We start from the raw sequence: 19,855 nt of genomic DNA on the forward strand, positions 1-19,855 counted from the left end.
GCCTGAGGATGAAGATGAAGAACCATTTGCTTCCACATGTGGGGGGGGGGGGTACACACACATGTGTTTATGTGTGCACCCATGTATTACGTAAACAAAATAAATAATTCCCCTTCTGCAAAGTTTTAAGTTTCCATATTGTAGGTTAACAATGATGATTTTATTATTACTGTGTATGTATGTGGGATGTTCCACCACTATAAATGCTGTGAATAATGTGTGTAAACTAATGCCCATGTGCTCTCCATTAGAAATGCCTGTAGCAGAATCCCCACCAAATGAACCACTGTCTACAGACCCTGCTGACCGGCCTTCAGTTCTGACACAACTAGTTTGCAGAGGACCAAGTGAGGTACCATCTAACTTTCTTTTCCCAAGGAATGAGAGTGATGGAAGAAGTTGCCACCACCAGTATTTCAGGAAGAGCTTGGTGAGTGGTGAAAAAATCCCATAAGTTGGTTGGTGTATTCTGAAAGAAACAAAGTATTTTCTAAGAAGAACATTTAATTAGTAAACTCAGGACTGACAGATGGGAAACATGCAAGTTCTTTGCTGACTTCACACGACAGCAGACCAGAGCACCAAAACTGTATGAAAACATGGAAAGAACTGGCAATGAGGATCAAAAAAGAGGAAACAATTGACAAGCATGAGATGGCACTTATGGAGGCTGAGAGGATAAGATGGAGAGAGGTGTTGACACGTCTGACTACTATTGTGCAGTCTCTGGCAATTAGAAATCTGGCACTAAGACAACACACAGAAACACTGTGCTCTCCATCAAATGGAAATGTCCTCAAAGAGGTTGAACTGATGGCACAATTTGATCCAATCATGAAAGAGCACCTTAACCATGTCCAAAAAGGGACCTCGTGTCACACCACCAGCTACCTTGGCCACCAAATACAGAATTAACTCATTGATTTGTTGAGAAGCAATGTCATTTCAATAGTGGTGAGTGACATCAAGCTGGCAAAATTCTTCTCTATCATTCTAGATTGCACCTCAGATGTCAGTCACACTAAACAGTTGTCAGTTGTGATTAGAATTGTGTCACTGAAAGAGGAGCTTTTCTGGGGTTTCTGGAGGCAGAGGAGTCCACGGGCCAACATTTGGCAGAGGACAGTCTAGGATAATGGGACCAACATGAGAGCCAAAAACAAAGGTGTCCAAGCCAGACTCCTGGAAATGAATCAAAGAGCTCTATATGTGCCACGTGGGGCTCACACGTTGAACCTGGTTTTGCCTTATGCTGCTGAAGCTCTGTCGATGCCACAGGTTACTTTGGCATCTTACACAAATTGTACTCCTTGTTCTCAGGCTCCACACAGGGATGGGCCATCCTGAAAAAACATGTGGACATCACTTTGAAGATGTGGACTGAGACAAGGTGGAAGATTAAAGTTAATAGAGTCGAGCCACCGAGGTAACAGGCAGCAGTGGTGAGGGAGGCACTGATTGAGGTAAGGGAATTCAGGAAAGATTTTCCACATTGGAAAATATGGGAGAGACGTTAAGAGTGCTGTCAACCTTCCAAAGTCTCTCAAATGAGGAGCTGACAGAACAATGTAAGGCCCTTAGTATGACACTGCACTATAAAGAACACTCAGACTTGGATGGCAGAGAGCTTGCACAGAAACTGAACTTGGCCTGTCTTGCTATCGAAGACCATAACCCTGCTTGAGCTGCTGATGTTTATACATGAAAGGGGACTCAGAAATGTATCCACATTTTTGGACTGCTCTCAGAATTTATCTTAATTGGATTAATTTACAGGAGTGACCGTAGCTGAAGCAGAAAGGAGCTTTTCAAAGCTGAAGGTCATCAAATCCTACCTGAGCTCCACCATGTCACAGGAACGCCTTAGTTGCCTTGCTATCATCAGTATTCACCATGCAATTGCTGGGCTGATCGATTTAAGCTGATCGACTCCCTAAATGTTTTATTTATTTACAAAAATATACATTTACGTTCAAAAGTTTGGGGTCACTTAGAAATGTCCTTGTTTTTGAAAGAAAATATAAAAAAATCTCCATTAATATAACATCAAATTGATCAGATATTGATCAGAAACACTGTAGACATTGTTATGGTTGTAAATGACTATTGTAGCTGGAAATGGCTGATTAAAAAAAATGAATATCTACATAGGTATACAGATGCCCATTATCAGCAACCATCACTCCTGTGTTCCAATGGCATAGAAAGAGGAGTGGGAGGCCCCGACGGTGCACAACTGACCTTTATTTAACCAGGTAGGCTAGTTGAGAACAAGTTCTCATTTGTAACTGCGACCTGGCCAAGATAAAGCATAGCAGTGTGAACAGACAACAACACAGAGTTGCACATGGAGTAAACAATAAACAAGTCAATAACATAGTAGAAAATAAAGAATCTATATACATTGTGTGCAAAAGGCATGAGGAGGTTGGCAATAAATAGGCCATAGGTGTCACGCCTTGGTCTTAGTATTTTGTGTTTTCTTTAATTATTTGTTCAGGCCAGGGTGTGACATGGGGTTATTGTATTGTCTTATTGTTTTTTTTGTAGGCATTGGGATTGTGGTTGATTAGGGGTGTGTCTAGTATAGGCTTGGCTGCCTGAGGCGGTTCTCAATCAGAGTCAGGTGATTCTTGTTGTCTCTGATGGGGAACCGTATTTAGGTAGCCTGGGTTTCACTGTGTATTTCGTGGGTGATTGTTCCTGTCTCTGTGTAGTTTCACCAGATAGGCTGTAATTAGGTTTCACGTTCCGTTTGTTGTTTTTGTATTTGTATAGTTATTTCATGTGTCACTTTTTTCATTAAAGTCATGAGTAACCACCACGCTGCATTTCGGTCCGACTCTCTTTCTACAAATGAAGAACGACGTTACAATAGGAGTGAATAATTACAATTTAGCAGATTAACACTGGAGTGATAAATGATCAGATGAACATGTGCAGGTAGAGATACTGGTGTGCAAAAGAGCAGAAAAGTAAATAAAATATAAACAATATGGGGATGAGGTAGGTCAATTGGGTGGTCTAAATACCAATTTACCATTGAAGCTCATTTGGAGGTTAGATAGCACAGTGTCCAAGGAAGGGCCAGAAGTATCGTCTGCGTAGAGGTGGATCAGGGAATCGCCCGCAGCAAGAGCAACATCATTGATATATACAGAGAAAAGAGTCGGCCCGAGAATTGAACCCTGTGGTACCCCCACAGAGACTGCCAGAGGACCAGACAACATGCCCTCCGACTTGACACACTGAACTCTGTCTGCAAAGTAGTTGGTGAACCAGGCAAGGCAGTCATTAGAAAAACCGAGGCTACTGAGTCTGCCGATAAGAATATGGTGATTGACAGAGTTGAAAGCCTTGGCCAGGTCGATGAAGACGGCTGCACAGTACTGTCTTTTATCAATGGCGGTTATGATATCGTTTAGTACCTTGAGCGTGGCCGAGGTGCACCCGTGAACGGCTCGGAAACCGGATTGCACAGCAGAGAAGGTACGGTGGTATTCGAGATGGTCAGTGATCTGTTTGTTGACTTGGCTTTCGAAGACCTTAGGTAGGCAGGGCAGGATGGATATAGGTCTGTAACAGTTTGGGTCCAGGGTGTCTCCCACTTTGAAGAGGGGGATGACCACGGCAGCTTTCCAATCCTTGGGGATCTCAGATGATATGAAGGAGAGGTTGAACAGGCTGGTAATAGGGGTTGCCCCAATGGCGGCGGACAGTTTCAGAAATAGACGGTCCAGATTGTCAAGCCCAGCTGATTTGTATGGGTCCAGGTTTTGCAGCTCTTTTTTTACAGCAGAGCTGTTGGCCGAGGTTGGAGTAGCCAGGAGGAAGGCATTATCACGGATTTATCGGTGGTGACGGTGTTACCTAGCCTCAGTGCAGTGGGCAGCTGGGAGGAGGTTAGAGTGTCTAGTTTGAGAAACTGACGCCTCACAAGTCCTCAACTGGCAACTTCATGAAATAGTACCCACAAAACACCAGTCTCAAAGTCAACAGTGAAGAGGCGACTCCGGGACGCTGGCCTTCTAGGCAGAGTTGAAAAGAAAAAGACCTATCTCAGACTGGCCAATAAAAATAAAAGATTAAGATGGGCAAAAGAACACAGAAACTGGACAGAGGAACTCTGCCTTGAAGGCCAGCATTCCGGAGTCGCCTCTTCACTGTTGATGTTGATACTGGTGTTTAACAAAATTAGCATTACACAAGCTGAATTAAATGCAAAAGTCTTTGAAAATAAAAAGCTTGCGGTACACTCAGTAGTCCATTGACATTTCATAGGGATACACTTGTTTTTGAGAAATCTTCGGAAAAATAACAGGAATTTTGCATTAATATGAAAAGCATATACTAAAATGTGAAAATACTACATGTCATGTCTCACAATCGATATCTATCTTATGTCTATATGGTTTTATGCCCTGCGGGTTCGGGAAGAAAGATGAGGAGTTCAACGGGAAATTAAGCCTGTCAGGTAGCCTTCATTCTCACACAGCATTCAGCCTAACTGACAGGATGCTGTGCAAATTTTCCACATATTTTTTTTCTCTGGCCTCCATTGAATTAGTCACCCTAGTTTTGGCCATCCTACAAGGGTAAAAACTACAATAACTTTTGAACGGATTATGATAGAGACATGAGGTTTGGACTTTCTTCGAGGTTATCTACACAATTAACATACTATTTCACCCATTGGTCAAAATATGCATTATTGATTGGACACCCTATCTAATTACATTTTATTCCCAAATGCATGCCTATCTAGAACAAACACAGCAATGTCATCCTAAATATGAACATAACATTTTGCCACATACTGTTGGTATTAGGCCTACTACATCTGTTTCGAAACGTGTCTAGTCATAGCAAAAAAAATATGTGGGCATAGCGTAGCAACCCAGTCATTACAGTTTTAGTAGCCTACAACTTTCACATTTTTTTCTAATTCATAATATCACTGACATTAATTTTATTATATCGAATATACAGTAGTACTAGGCTATAAACCCTTTGTGCTCACTTGTTCTTACTTTCGTTGATGGCAATTCAGTCAGCTGAGTGTAAGCGACAAAACCAGAGCTGTCTCACGCACGAGCGAATTTCCCATCCACGTGTCTGAATACACGATTTGGAAGCAGGATCAAAACAAACCCTCTGATTGGTTATGATAAAAAAATGCTAATGAGCTCTTAAAGGGCCATACACTTCTCACGTTGTTATGCCAAAGACACTCTATGGTAACACAATTAAACATCGCCTGCATACTGCTGTTTCTTTAAGACCACTTTATTTACTTATTTTTTATGTTCACGCCCAGTATTTGAGGGCGGAGAGATTTTGTAGCTGATGCCTGTGAAATGAAATCAGCTTGTTGCCGTTTGTCTCACAGAATCAAAGTTGCGGTGGAGTGATACGGACTAAATCCTCTTGGGTTTACAGTGAACAGAGACCATTTACTTTTGTCTATACACCGGTCATATCATCGAAGGACATATCTTGTGGTGAGTTCCGGGTCATAATGTATCAAATAAGATCGAACAGTGTCATTCACCTGTTGTTTTTTTTATTGTATATTTGGTTTGCTGGTCTGCCTGTGCTGTAAAATGTTGGACATTGTGCCATTGAGTCGCGCTACATTGTCTCTCACACCACCTCCGGTATAGTCGCTGGGGCTTTTCCCATTCATGATGTGTGGACATTGCTCACTGATATAGGACATTATATGGATATTTGACAATTGACTTGACGGTAGTTGTGTGTTGATGTGATATGGCAAACAATCGTAGCCAGCCACATAACATAGTATTTTTTATTTTGTGTGCGCGTCGAATTGGCTTTCCCTCTCTGGGGAGCTTAGTCGGCACCGTGTCGGCATTTCCAGTGTCTCCAATGGTTTTACTCAAACTCCAAACAAGCAAGCCATTTTTCCAAGTACTTAAGTTTGGAAATAACACATCTGTGTTTTAGTTTATATCGTCAAATTCGCTCAAATTTGCTTAATAACTTGCATGGTTTATAAACAAATTAATTAGTAAGTGTAATAAGACAGATATGACAGGTTCCTTCAAAATAATCAGAGCGTGCTACGAATCTCACCATAAAGAAGAGGATCAAGAATATCTGCGGCCGCATAATAAATTATGCAATACACTTGACAGTTGAGAGAGATGGTTGTCATTCCCATATATCACTGCTTATTATGAACCAGAGGCTATTTTATATATATAAATATATATATATATTTCACCTTTTATTTAACCAGGTAGGACAGTTGAGAACAAGTTCTCATTTACAACTGCGACCTGGCCAAGATAAAGCAAAGCAGTGCGACACAAAAGACAAAACAGAGTTACACATGGAATAAACAAACATACAGTCAATAACACAATATAAAAAAAGTATATATACAATGTGTGCAAATGTCAAGGAGGTAAGAAAATAAATAGGCCATAGTAGCAAAGTAATTACAATTCAGCAAATTAACACTGGAGTGATAGATGTGCAGATGGTGATGTGTAAGTAGAAATACTGGTGTGCAAAAAAGTAAATAGAAACAATATGGGGATGAGGTAGGTAGATTGGATGGGCTATTTACAGGTGCGCTGTGTACAGCTGCAGTGATCGGTAAGCTGCTCAGATAGCTGATGTTTAAAGTTAGTGAGGGATATATAAGTTTCCAACTTCAGCGATTTTTGCAATTCGTTCCAGTCATTGGCAGCAGAGAACTGGAAGGAAAGGCAGCCAAAGGGGGTATTGGCTTTGGGAATGACCAGTGAGACATACCTGTTGGAGCGCGTGCTACGGGTGGGTGTTGTTATCGTGACCAGTGAGCTGAGATAAGGCAGAGCATTACCTAGCAAAGACTTATAGATGACCTGGTGCCAGTGGGTCTGGCGACAAATCTGTAGCGAGGGCCAGCCGACGACAGAATACAGGTCACAGTGGTAGGTGGGGCTTTGGTGACAAAACAAATGGCACTGTGATAGACTACATCCAGTTTGCAGAGTAGAGTGTTGGAGGCTATTTTGTAAATGCCATCGCCGAAGTCGAGGATCGGCCTATAGGCTACTAATGTCAGTTACCTGAATAGTTTGCTCAACACATCTGTCTTGCCCACACTCCTTATTCATAAGTTCATTTTGACAAAGAGAGAATATTTTGTCAGGTTTCCAGATAGTGGATTGGAGGGTAGAGGCGTGGGGGGGGGGGTCTGTTGTGTGTGTGTTGTCAGTATGGGTGGGGGTGATGTTCAGAGTTGTCTTGAGTTATAGTAGGCTATCTGTGAGTCAATTGAGCCCAATACAGTAGGGGGAGCCACTGGTTGACACACACTTGAGGGAACAGACTTTGGTCCGTGGCAGAGAACTGAATGGTAGTTGTAACAAAATACCACCAGAATATACTTTTGTGCAACTTCCATGTTCTTGTATTGTGTTTGTCAAAACAACGCACTAAGTGGTTTTGCATGTATTGTTTATTGCGAATGCATACAGGGTGCCATAGCAAACCTCTTTACACAGAATAATAGGCACTAAAGAAACTGAGGCAAATCTCTTTTGGTGAAGAAATGAAAAAGCATCCTCAGAACCTGGCATGTTGACAAATCCAAGGAGAGAAGAAGAGACTGGCTCCTTCTTTCTTCATCCAAGGCTGTCATTACCCATTTGCGGCAGAATCTCATTTGGAAGTGTATAGTGGTGTGGTAGTAGCCTAACCCTGTATTACAGTATTGATGGAGAGTTCTAAAAAGGGTTCACGAGGCTACTTACATTTCAGCAGTATTTTGATAACACTTTGACCGCCATATAGCTGAAGGCTGTGTGATGCTGTGAATTAACCAAACATAGAGATTGTTGTCTGCTCTGCTAGCCAAGGGCCTCAAGAGAATCCTAGCATGAATCTCTGCCAGTACTGGAGGGATCCTCAAGTTTGATCGAGCAGCAATGTTGTAGAGAAGCTTTTCACTTTTTTTCTTCCCTTCTTTCTCTTTTTATTTTTTATTTGACAAATATTTTTTTTTACAAATCTCATTAGCAGTGTAGACCTATTCATTATGAGCAAGTCTCTAGACCAAGCGTCAGACTCGTCATTTAAGCCTGTTTGTCGTATTTGCAAGTCTAGGCTCTATTGTCTCGGCTACTCTGCATGGTATAGTCTCAAGCCATTGGACTGTATGAGGGACCACGCTAGCCACAGGTCCGCTGGGTTGAGGTCGGAGAGAGATGGAGACTGCCTCTCACTCAACCCTGTCTGCCAAACCCCCCATTTTGGTTCATTTAGCCAACGAGTCTCCAAACCACAGCCAACTGTGTGGTTTGATCACTATGACGAGCTGAGCGATTTGTCTAAATCAGCACTGTGCTTCACAACCACAGACTGAGAAGAGCTCTGCTAGCTTTCTGTTCCACATAGATCTCCTCTACGGACTGTGCTCTGCTCTGGCTGGATCAGCCAGCATGGCCTTTATTTATAGAAGGGTAGTTATTATGGATTATAAAGGTTGTCTTTAATGGTAATTATTGTTCTGACCAAATGACCAAGTACATTTACAGAATGGTAAATGTTCTCTATGGTAATGCCTGAGGCAAGGTCATCTCATCAGTACAGAGACAGACATGTTTAGAATCCACATTGATTTGAAGGTAAAGATCCCAATTTGTCAATATCAATGCAGTAGTCAATGGAAGTCTTAGCAGAGTAATATGCTTAACTCTCTCTCTCTTCTCCCTCTAGGCAGGTCTTAGCAGATTTCTGCCGAATGGATGATGAGGAGGATGATGTGTTTGTGCCAGACTCCTCCCACTGCTGGCGCACAGCCTTCAGGGAAATAAAGTACGAGGACAGAGGCACCCAGACACCCAGCCCTGCCCTGGCACTGCCCAACGACATGCTGCCCTGTGGGGTGGCCCAGGAGCCCAGACCACTCTTCTACGGTGAGGCCTACAACACACACACACACAGTGTGAGAAATAGGTTAAGAGTGGAACTCTGCTGTAGTCAGCTCCTGGCGCCTGATGGTCCTAGCCACGGAAGCTTTTATGACCTGTGTGTAGTGTACCCAGCTGCGTTGCCATTCAGATGGCGCCACATGAGGTTGTTTAGCCTGGCCCTGTGCAGACGTGACGACAGGCCACACCTGTATAACTGACCCTTTACTTGGACACCGTGGCGCTGTCTGTCAGTAATGCCCTCTTTGTCCTGGCACACAACAGATAATGCTGGTAATTTAAAAGATTACTGTGTGTAAACGTTGGAGTGTTACGAGGTGCAGAAGGGCTTATGAAATTGACCTGACCAGTATCTATGGCTTTTTTCCTACAGGCAACGCAGGCTTTCGATTGCACTTTCCAGCGCGGTTTGAGCAGGTTGGAGACCAGGGGCCTCAGGAGCAGCATCAGGTGGAGAGAGGGAGGATGGAACGGCTTCAACAGCAGCCTCAGCAGCCAGCACAAAGCATGGAGGTCTGCATTGGACAGAAACTCCAACTCATCGGAGACCAGTTCTACCAAGAACACCTTCAACTGGTGAGGATACCCACCGTGACTGACTGCACAACACAGCTAAAGCACACTGGATAGGCCTACTGTACTCAGGGGCCTGCAGAGAGAGTGAGCACCAGAAGTGGCATCTTTATGGGCATCCGTTGTAGTCATGTCTAAGTGTCCCATGTTTGTTTTGGCCAGTGAACATGAATTAGCCCATTGTTCTGACCTCTCGTTCTACCTCTCCAAGACACAGCTTAACCAGGGCAGACCCTCCCCCTCCTCAGCTTCCTGTTTATTTGTCTCTGCCTCTCTCCCCCCATTTCCTCCCTATGCTGCCATGGTGCCACAGGGGGCATGAAGGAGTCCACCACAGACATGGTCAGGGTGACATTGCTAGTTACTGTGCTGAATATGTTGAAGAGCTCAGACTGTAACTCTCTTGACATCAGTGGAGGCTGGTTGGAGGAGCTAAAGGAGGACATGCTCATTTTAATGGCTGGAATGGAATTAATGGAACAGAGTCAAACATGTGGATTCCATATATTTGATGAGTTTGATACTGTTCCATTTATTCCATTCCAGCCATTACAATGAACTTGTCCTCCTATAGCTCCTCCCGCCAGCCTCCTCTGCTTGACATACTATACATTTGGTTATATTGGTGGTAGAACTGTGGATCTTTGAGATTTTCTTTCTGCAGAGCACCAATGGCACATTTTGAGGAGAAGGAAACACTAAGAGAGTCATCAAGCAGAAAAAAACTAAAGGCACACACTTACACACATAAACACACTCAACACACTCTCACACAGAGAAAAAGCAGAAGTGGCCGGACTAGGTAAACATGTTGTAACCCGAAGCTTGGCGCATGAGCCCGGGGGAACAGATGTGGTTAGGGAGTCTCCAGCCAGTCCTGCAGATCAGTTGCCCCCACCACCCACAATAGACTCCCAAATAAGAGGGCTGTGTGTCTGGAGGAGGGGCCGGGATGGGCCCACTCACTTAATGCACACCCTATCTAATGGGCTTAGGGGTTTGACCAACTAAAGACAACTGTCTTGAATTTCCTCAAAATCACTATCATGAAGTGCATGGACCTTTTCAGTCTCATATAGATAGCTATTCAAGGCTTTATTTAGGCTCTGAAACTACATTTATGTCATCAGATTGGTGTAACTAAGCAGACTTCTTATTCGCTGATGTGTTTCTGATTTTCTCCCACACTCCGGCTGAGGTTAAATTAATACCACAGACTGCTGTCCTGTAGCCACACTGCACCGTGACTCATGTGATGTTACACAGGAAGTTAAAGGCAGAGTCAGGCAGGCGTTATGTTATCAGGGCTGCGATACACTGACTGACGTACAGCAGAGACAGAACCAGGGCAGAGGATGAGGAAGTGGCTCTTGCTCTCTCCTTACTCACTGGGTAAACGCAACAACAAGTGAGAGTAGTCAGAGTGAGAACACTGTGATGTCATATCCTGAAGCTGCAGAGCTCTAGGGCACATACACTCCCACACTGCTAAGCCTAGCAAGTTAAGGAAAAAAACAACTGTGAGGTAACTTTCTTTTTTTTTTTTCAAAGCCCAGAGAATAGTGGATCTGGATTATTGACTTTGGCAACATACTGTATATAGCAACCAACAGTTAGGTGTTATTTCAGTCCTTGAAGTTATTGACTACTCTCTTGTCATTCAAGTGGGCAGAATTACTGTTCTTGTCTGCAGAGCCCACTCAGCCCAGGGAGTTGTACAGGCCTGAGTCTCTGAGAGTTTCTCTCTGCCTGTCTGGCTGCTGTTGAGTGATGCTTGGACAGACTAACCCAAACAGATCAGTGTGTTTTTAATGCGTGATCTCCAGTTTAGCCCATGGCTGCTATTCCTGGCGCTGTGCTTTCATTGTGTAATGCAGTCTTCAGCAGTGAGGTAGGTAACCCACCTCAGGCTGCTGGTGCTTGGCAGAACAGTGTGTGTGAGTGAGTGTGTGTGTGTGTGTGTGTGTGTGTGTGTGTGTGTGTGTGTGTGTGTGTGTGTGTGTGTGTGTGTGTGTGTGTGTGTGTGTGTGTGTGTGTGTGTGTGTGTGTGTGTGTGTGTGTGTGTGTGTGTGTGTGTGTGTGTGTGTGTGTGTGTGTGTGTGTGTGTGTGTGTGTGTGTGTGAGCATGACTGTGATAGTCTTTCAACCTCTCACTTGGACTGCCACCTTTCAATGATATGTTTCTCGCTCTTGTCAATCGATCATTGCAATCATGTATTGTAGAGCATCAGAAGGCATTCAAACGTAGTTTGACACCCATCTCCTTGACTGACTCATAAACAACCCCTTCTGTTTCCCTATCATCCTACCATCATGGCCCATGGCAGGGGGAGGCAGTAAGGTGCTTAAGTGTGTAAGTGGAGCGTATGTGCTGACATATAAACTGCTCTCAGTCTGAGAAGGCTGGAGAGCAGAGACCCCGAGAGCAGAGCAGTACTGACATGACATGAGGAGGGTAGCCATTTGAGACATGGCAGTAATGACAGTCACAATGACAGGAAGACTACATTTACATTTACATTTAAGTCATTTAGCAGACGCTCTTATCCAGAGCGACTTACAAATTGGTGCATTCACCTTATGACATCCAGTGGAACAACCACTTTACAATAGTGCATCTAAATATTTTAAGGGGGGGGGGTGAGAAGGATTACTTTATCCTATCCTAGGTATTCCTTAAAGAGGTGGGGTTTCAGGTGTCTCCGGAAGGTGGTGATTGACTCCGCTGTCCTGGCGTCATGAGGGAGTTTGTTCCACCATTGGGGAGCCAGAGCAGCGAACACCCAGACTGCCACAGTCTGCATGGGTCGAGGAGCAGAGTTGGGTTACACCAAGACTCCTCCTGGTGCTCTTGATGAGTGTTGAAAACCCAAGCGCTGAATGTCCCTAGGGTATGTTTGTGTGTTTGTGTGTGTGTGTCTCAGATCTCCATTCCTTATCTTCTCACTGTTCTGTAAGGGCACTTCACTTTCTCTACAGTTGTTGATATATAGATAGTCTAGATTCCTGTCCTCTCCTGCCTGTTGGCTGTCCACTCCTGCCCTGAGATGTGCGGCTCTGAGTCACTGGCAACTAGTTGTTGCCTGACTGTGTAGCATATAAGCCAGTGCCCCTGTGAGCCTTAGGACAGACAGACAGACAGCCAGCATCATGAGGCTCTGATAAAAACACATCAGGGTTGTGTTGGCGTGATGACATTCTGCATCTGGCTAGTGTCTGTTCTCTATCACTGGCTAAATTTAGAACCTGACCGAGTCGTATTAGACAGTTGGTGGTGTGACTCGTGAATCATGAGTGAGCGACAGGGCTGGCCCACACCCCACCATCTCTGAGCTGAGCTGGGTGGAGGAACCAGAAGAGGAGGAAAGGGTCACTGTCAAACTCAGGGGCTTTCTGCTGCTGATCTTAGAGAACAGGACATTGTGGCTGTGAAGCAGATATCATGTACACATTAGGTGCGGTTTAAGCAATGTTTGTTCATGAAAAGATATGAGCCCATTGTGTTAACAGATGGCCTGGAAGTATCTTGCCCAGGTATTGCTCACTGTAGGCCTACAAAACACTGTACAGCAATACGGACAGTCACAACTACCTGTAATGGGCTTTGCCCTCTGTGAGAGCTGGCCTGTTCGGGTGTAATCACAGACAGATGGATGGGCTTGGTAATGTGCTTTGTTGTAATTAGATCTAAAGACAGGGTGTCTCAAGGCAGAACTGTGTTGCGATGTTAGCTGTTGTTAGGGCTCAGAGTATCTTCAGGTGAACTAGTTCAATTTGTGCTACGTATAATGTACATTTATGATGAAGACTTTTATGAAGCAGACAGTGTTATTATGCACTTAACCCTCAGTTAGCTTCAAATATATGCGAAACTAGCACGATCAAGATTCCCAGAAGTCCCTCAAATAGCCAATGGCGATTCCCAAATTGTTTATTTTCTTTTTGTTTAACAAAAACTGGTGTGTGTGGAGCGTGCAAGAGCCGGTTTGCACCTGGCACCAGCTTATGCAACACTCTACAACAGCGTTTCCCAAGCTAAAGGTTACGACCCTATGTGGGGTCGGCTAATAAAAAAATTATGACAGGAACTAAAATAAAAAAATCACGCTTGGTTCATAGAACCGGGGTCATGTCAGTCACCTCCTGTAGCCGCTAGATACAGTTGCAACAAACAGAGCGGTTTCTGTTTTCTTCCTACAAATATGTCTCTATCTTTTGAGCGGTTTAAGCTGTGGCAGAGAACCTGGGCCTTACCACAATGGAGAGTGCAGGCTAGTTATAAACAGCTTGATCTCTGTGGTTGGACACAGATGCTGCCTCAGCTGTTTTGTTAAGATGGTACAAGTCAACTCGGCAGTCACGCTTTGGTGGAATTGGAATACAATGGGATAATGTTGCCTGAAACTGCCAATGTGCTTACAGTATATTGCCAAAACGTATTTTCCAGCCTATTGCTGGTCTTTGTTAGTTTATGGCATGTGTCTAAAAATAGCCGCGGTGTTATCAGGTCCAGTACTGTCTGTTTCGTCTGTAGATTAGTGACTTTGTGGATCTAAGCTCAGCTCTCATACTGAGATGCATTTCTGTGGGTCTCCGCCCTTCCTCAAGTGCTCCCTAATCCTATTTAGTGCAATTATCTTATCTCCTCCTTTCAATGGCAGAGATAGCATTATCCTCCAAATCACACACTATCCAGTTGGCTCTCTATCCAGAGAGGGAGGCTGCTTCGGATGTGCTGTTGGATTCTGATTCCATAGACAAGAGCTGTGCAATGAATGTGTCTGTGGCATGGGGTGGTAGTTAGTGTTACACTGGCTGTATAGGGTTCTCAATCCTGCACACAAAGAGACGGCGTTAATAAGTAGTGCTGGGGACAGGCACAGACTGTCGTGAAAATATGAGCGCCATTCCGGTTTCTGGTTTTGACTTACTCCTCCTCAATTTACTCTGTTGATCCCTCTCACTGACAATCACCACACATCACTCACCAACAACCATCCAGAGCTCCAATTGAACACCCTGGTAAGTGAATGATGCCATCATTTGTCATTGACTATGCCAGTTTCCTGACTGTCCTGTCCACATCCTGTTCTGACTCGGTTGTTTTTCTCCCTTGTTTTGTTGCAGTATCACCGAAACCAAAGGAACATGAGGCCCTTGTGGTGGCGCCTGGCCTCAGCTCTGCTCACCCTGCTGTTTGAGCAGGAGGCCATCGCTGGAAGGGGGAGAGCAGAGTGGAGGTGATGGAGAAGACCAGCCCAGACCACCCCTCTCCCACAGGGACTGGACTCCTAATGGCACTGTCAAATGTAACATGGGTCAGTTTGGGGAAAAGAAGAGAGAAAAGGTCACCGCAGGACGGAGACAACCATTTTTTTTTTACAAGGTTCATTTTTTTTCCAAGAAGATGCCATGTTGTTTCACGAGATTCCTCTACTGGACGATGTCCTTATTTTGGTAATTGTGTGATGTAGTATTTTGTACAGTCATTATTCCTGTTGAATTTGTTTGCACTTGTGTATGTGTACATCTTGAATGGCCTCCATGGACCTGGGAATGCCTTATCAATGTCTCCTGCCACAACCCAACGACTGTTGACATGAACCAAGCAGAAGAAAGCAAGATATGGAGGGATCTGAAGAAGGGAAAGAAGAGTGGTTCGTGGGGTTTTCTTTTCTGAAGTTTCCCAGGAAATAATCGGTCAGACTTGACAACAAATTTCCAAAGGCACAGTTTCTCAGAACAAAAGCATTTTGCACCTCAACTCGTCCTTCTCCTCAATGGGGTTGTGTGTATACTGTCATAATACTGTTATATTACATTTGATTTTTCTTTGCTCTTCCAGTCACTTTCATTGCATGGATTTCAATAGTTTTTCCCAGTGTCACCAAAAGTAATAAGAACAAAAGTGTGGAGCCCTCGGTGGCTTCTAAGGTGGCTTGTGCCACTTTGTGTTGTGAAGGTTGATTTAGATTTATTATGATCCCCATTAGCCGACGCCAATGGTGACAACTAGTTTTACTGGGGTCCAACATATAACGGAAAAGACATTACAGACAAAATACTTTTACAATTTAGATACAACTTCCGAGACAAAGGGGAGTTACTTCAAGTTACTAAGAGAGAACACCGTATTTCCAATTGTCCCAAAACTGGACCTCAGCCACTGTAAGAAACAGTGTGCTGATCATTTTAGTCTCTTAAGACTTTCAGGCCCTTCAAGTGGAGCTATGGATCCACATTGTTTGCACTATAGTACATTAGTCAGGAGTAGATTAGGTAACAAAACCAACCTCTATTATTCAATGAAGGTGTTTAACTGTATCTGATTTGTCATGGTAACATTACAATGTTTTCAGTCACATTTCCATTCATTTTCATTCACATATCATCACAGGAACTGACCTATGGACCAACAGTCTGAGGTACGAGTGATGCTGGTTAACTGAAGGCCTCATTGAAATTCCAGTGTTTTTTAGCCCTCTAGCTGATGTGCTTTTTAACCCACTGTCAGATATTCAATTGTATTCTGGACACCAATGCAATAATGTGCAAACAAACCAGTGAAACAACATCCTTTCCTCTCCTCTCCTCTCAGGATTCTTACATGGGCTTGTATACTTCTTTTTGTTCCTGTGGGGTGATCTTGTATTAGTTCTTTGTCCTCGGAGCCTGTGGTGTAACTGTTTGATAGAAATGACCACTGCTAATCCAATTGACAAGAGAAAGTGTCTGAGATTAGATAGAAGTAACTGGTAGTGTGGAAGACTGTATTTGCTGTTGAAATTTGAATCTGTTTGATGTATTCTTGAAGATGCTGTTTGTTGTACATTTTATTGCCTTTTGATTTTACTTTCGTCCATTTTGAAGGAGCAGTATACATCTTTTAGACACAACTCTTATTACACGGTTATGTTTGGTCCTACAGTACTTATGTGTCATCATCTGTCTGTATAATCAGAGCTTTTTTTTTCAACCCTTCATTTAGAATACTGGAGATATGTCTCAGGGCCAGGGAAAATACAATACTTTTAGTAAGAGTTTCCCATGTAGAGTAGAAGGACAAAGGAAATGAGTGGTTAAGTTCAATTCTGTTTGTCTGCATCAGTTGAAGTACATTTGAAACATAACCATAGATACAAAGGTACACTTTAGACAGAGTGGTCCGATGATTCCGCTTGCTATGACTCTGTTATGGCAGGGACTACGTTAGAAGCATGTGGGGCAGTGAGAGATCAGCTGAACGTTGGTGCTGTATGTTGTTGTTTCCTGCAGATCCTGAACACTGAGCCAGTCACCGTAGCTTCCTGTCTCACTGTAGCACATTGACCAGTTTCTAAACTTGCTTATCTCAGTCTACTGTAGCCCACGTCTCTGTGTACTGCTCCTCCATTTCCTTTAGGACTTTTGGTGTTGTTTTCAGTTTTGTATTTATTTTATATTTATTTTTTGTATATTCGCCCTTTTCTACTGTATAGATTTTGTGTGCAATTTATCTTCCTTTTTTTGGTTCTAGATGTGTGTATGATACATTTGTTTGACTGTGCAGAGCGATGGTTGTCTGCACTGTGTCTGGTTTTCCCTGAGGGTAATAATCTCCAGAAATGGGCCCAATCGGTTAAGGCATTTATCTAAATCAGCCACGTCACGTCATCCTTTCAGTAGACAGCAGTAGAATCTGTTTCCTGGTCAATGGCTTGGAGCTGGATCAGTAACCTTCCGATAATTTGCCTCGTTTTTCTTCAGTCACTGGGCATTGGTTATGGGTTCATTCATTTTTGTCTTCTTTAGCGTTCTTTTGTAATCAACATGCACTGGAAAGTACTTTGCGTCTGTAGAGCTGGTGGCTCCCTGAGCTATCCCTGTGTTATTGTACAGTGTATTCTGGATCGTTCTCTCAAGTCTGTCAGGTGCTGAACTAGCTGAGTGTGTCTTTACTATAGCAGACCATTGACGAAGCTATAACCTGTATAGGACATTTTTTTTATTTCTTTGAAAGAGAAACAAGCCACCATGATGCCCATAAATCATTTGGGAGAGAGGGTTCTGAAGCTGTGTAGTGCAGATAGTATATGGCAAGTCTATCTCAGCACTATGCAAGGCTACAGGAACTAAAAAGAGTGAGTTTTCTATAATATGGATAAACCATAAGTGTCTTGAATATTTGTAGTCCACTTTCTTTAAATTTGAAGTTTTTTGAGGAAGGTTTCAATTTGTATGTTTATTTTTTTATTATTTGTATTAAGAACCTTCCTTGGTCATTGTCTTCGTAACTTTTTAAATGTCTTTTCATATGAAAGGGCCAGGTTTTATACGGACAGTTTTTACGGTTTTTAAATCCTTGTTGGATCTTTTTATGAGTCCAATGAGATCAAGGGCTTTTTCGTATAAAAATGAACTTGAAACATTCCTTTTGTGACTGGTTCTGGTGTAAACATGTTTTCAACGATAACAACAAAACAAAATGTATTTCAGTGTTGTACACCATCTGACATCATCACCATTAAACATAGTCCTCTCTAATGAACCGATGAACTGTACATTTATTACTGACACCCTGGAAAATGCCTTTAACTGCTCAGTTTCAACTAAGTCTTGATTATCACACACTCTCTGTACTCCCAAGAAAAGAGACCCAGTGAAAATGTAGCATTTCTGTAAACATTGACTGTGTGTTTTCGAGACTGTACTGTGCACTCATGTATTTTTTAGCGTTTCATTTCTTTTGTCAAAGGACATTTTGCTATGTAGTGCAATATGCTGTACATATAAGAGCTTTTCTCTGCTAATCTTTTTCTGAATTTCTTCTTGGTTTTTTGGCTCTTTTTTTACCAATAAAATTGTATTAAAAGTGTAAAAGGTTTCTCTGTTATTTCTCTCCCCAAAAAGGTCCCCTGGTAAAAGTAGATGTTGTGGTTACTTGATAAATGACTCAAGTTGTGCTGAGGTAGAACTTATTATTCTCACCCCTCCTACAATGTCAAACATCAAGACGTCCATGTGTTACAAGCATCATTGTGAAATGAAGCCACTTGAAACTAGCCAACCATCTGAGGATAGCCAGCCAACCATTAGAAGTTAGCCAGGCGTTTGGCATTGGTAGTGCTCATCACATCCCTCCTACTGAGAGTTCATTCATTTGGTGGGAGCGATGGGGCCTTCGGCCTGAGGATGAATGTTAAGCTGCTCTTTCTGTATACACACACGCCTGTCTAGCAGGGCGATAGCAACACTGAGGATGAGTAGCATAAACATGTCCCTTGTACATTATTGGACCCTGTAAAAGTGATGGAATATCATACTTAAGGTGATGCCTTATGCTTTAAGGGAATTGTAAAAAATATTTATTAAATGGTCAACTTCATATTCATCAGCACCAGCCCAACATCAACATATGTGAAAATTACACCTTTCTATGTTTTGTAGTATAAAAGATAGTGGGGGATAAGTGTTTCCAATGACATCATCAACTAATTAGTAGGCAATTAGTAGACAATGCCTACTCATAACTGGTTAGAATCACACCATGCACACTGATGATGTCATTTGAAACACTTACAGTGCCTTCTGAAAGTACTCACATCACCTGAATTTGAAATGGATTCAATTGAGATTTTTGTCACTGGTCTACACACAATACCCCATGTCAAAGTGGAATTATGTTTTTTGACATTTTTACAAATGAATTAAAAATGAATAGCTGAAATGTATTGAGTCAATAAGTCTTCACCCCTTTGTTATGATAAGCCTAAGTTCAGAAGTAAAATATTTCTTAACAACTCACATAATAAGTTTCATGGACACTGTATGCAATAAAAGTGTTAAACTAGATTTTTGAATGGCTACCTTTTCTCTGTACCCCCCACACAATTACCTGTAAGGTCCTTCAGTCAAACAGTTCATTTCAAACATAGAGTGAGCCATAAAGACCAGGAAGGTTTTCCGATTCCTCACAAAGGACACCTATTGGTAGATGGGTAAAAAAAAGCAGACATTGAATATCCCTTTGATCATGGTGAAGTTATTAATTACACTTTGGATGGTGTACCACTACACCCAGTCACTACAAATATACAGGCATCCTTCCTAACTCAGTTGCTGGAGAGGAAGGAAACCGCTCAGGGATTTCACTGTGAGGCCAATGGTGACTTTGAAACAGTTACGGAATTGAATGGCTTTGATAGGGGAAAACTGAGGATGGATCAACAACATTGTAGTTCCTCCACAATACTAACCTAATTGAGAGAGTGAAAAGAAGGAAGCATGTACAGAATAAAATATTGCAAAACATGCATCCTGTTTGCAAAAAAGGCACTAATGTAATAATGCAAAAA

At 42.8% G+C, this 19,855-nt stretch overlaps 1 protein-coding gene across 1 annotated transcript; it reads left to right on the plus strand.

Moving 5' to 3' along the window:
* The first annotated feature begins 5,364 nt into the window (after positions 1-5,364).
* bmf1 (BCL2 modifying factor 1) lies at positions 5,365-16,506 on the plus strand. The gene is made up of 4 exons (XM_046366772.1): positions 5,365-5,501; positions 8,734-8,933; positions 9,322-9,524; positions 14,649-16,506. Exons 2-4 carry the CDS (start codon positions 8,759-8,761, stop codon positions 14,763-14,765), a joined length of 495 nt encoding a protein of 164 aa, XP_046222728.1. The 5' UTR covers positions 5,365-5,501; positions 8,734-8,758; the 3' UTR covers positions 14,766-16,506.
* Positions 16,507-19,855: the final 3,349 nt, after the last annotated feature.

The sequence above is a fragment of the Oncorhynchus gorbuscha genome, linkage group LG10 (genome assembly GCF_021184085.1).
Source record: "Oncorhynchus gorbuscha isolate QuinsamMale2020 ecotype Even-year linkage group LG10, OgorEven_v1.0, whole genome shotgun sequence".
Classification (NCBI taxonomy): domain Eukaryota; kingdom Metazoa; phylum Chordata; class Actinopteri; order Salmoniformes; family Salmonidae; genus Oncorhynchus; species Oncorhynchus gorbuscha.

Excerpts from the sequence above, each read along its gene's own strand:
- bmf1 (XM_046366772.1), top strand. The coding sequence starts at position 8,759 with ATGGATGATGAGGAGGATGATGTGTTTGTGCCAGACTCCTCCCACTGC. Across the intron at positions 8,934-9,321 it reads GCCCAGACCACTCTTCTACG|GCAACGCAGGCTTTCGATTG; the intron begins GTGAGGCCTACA and ends TTTTTCCTACAG. Across the intron at positions 9,525-14,648 it reads ACCAAGAACACCTTCAACTG|TATCACCGAAACCAAAGGAA; the intron begins GTGAGGATACCC and ends GTTTTGTTGCAG.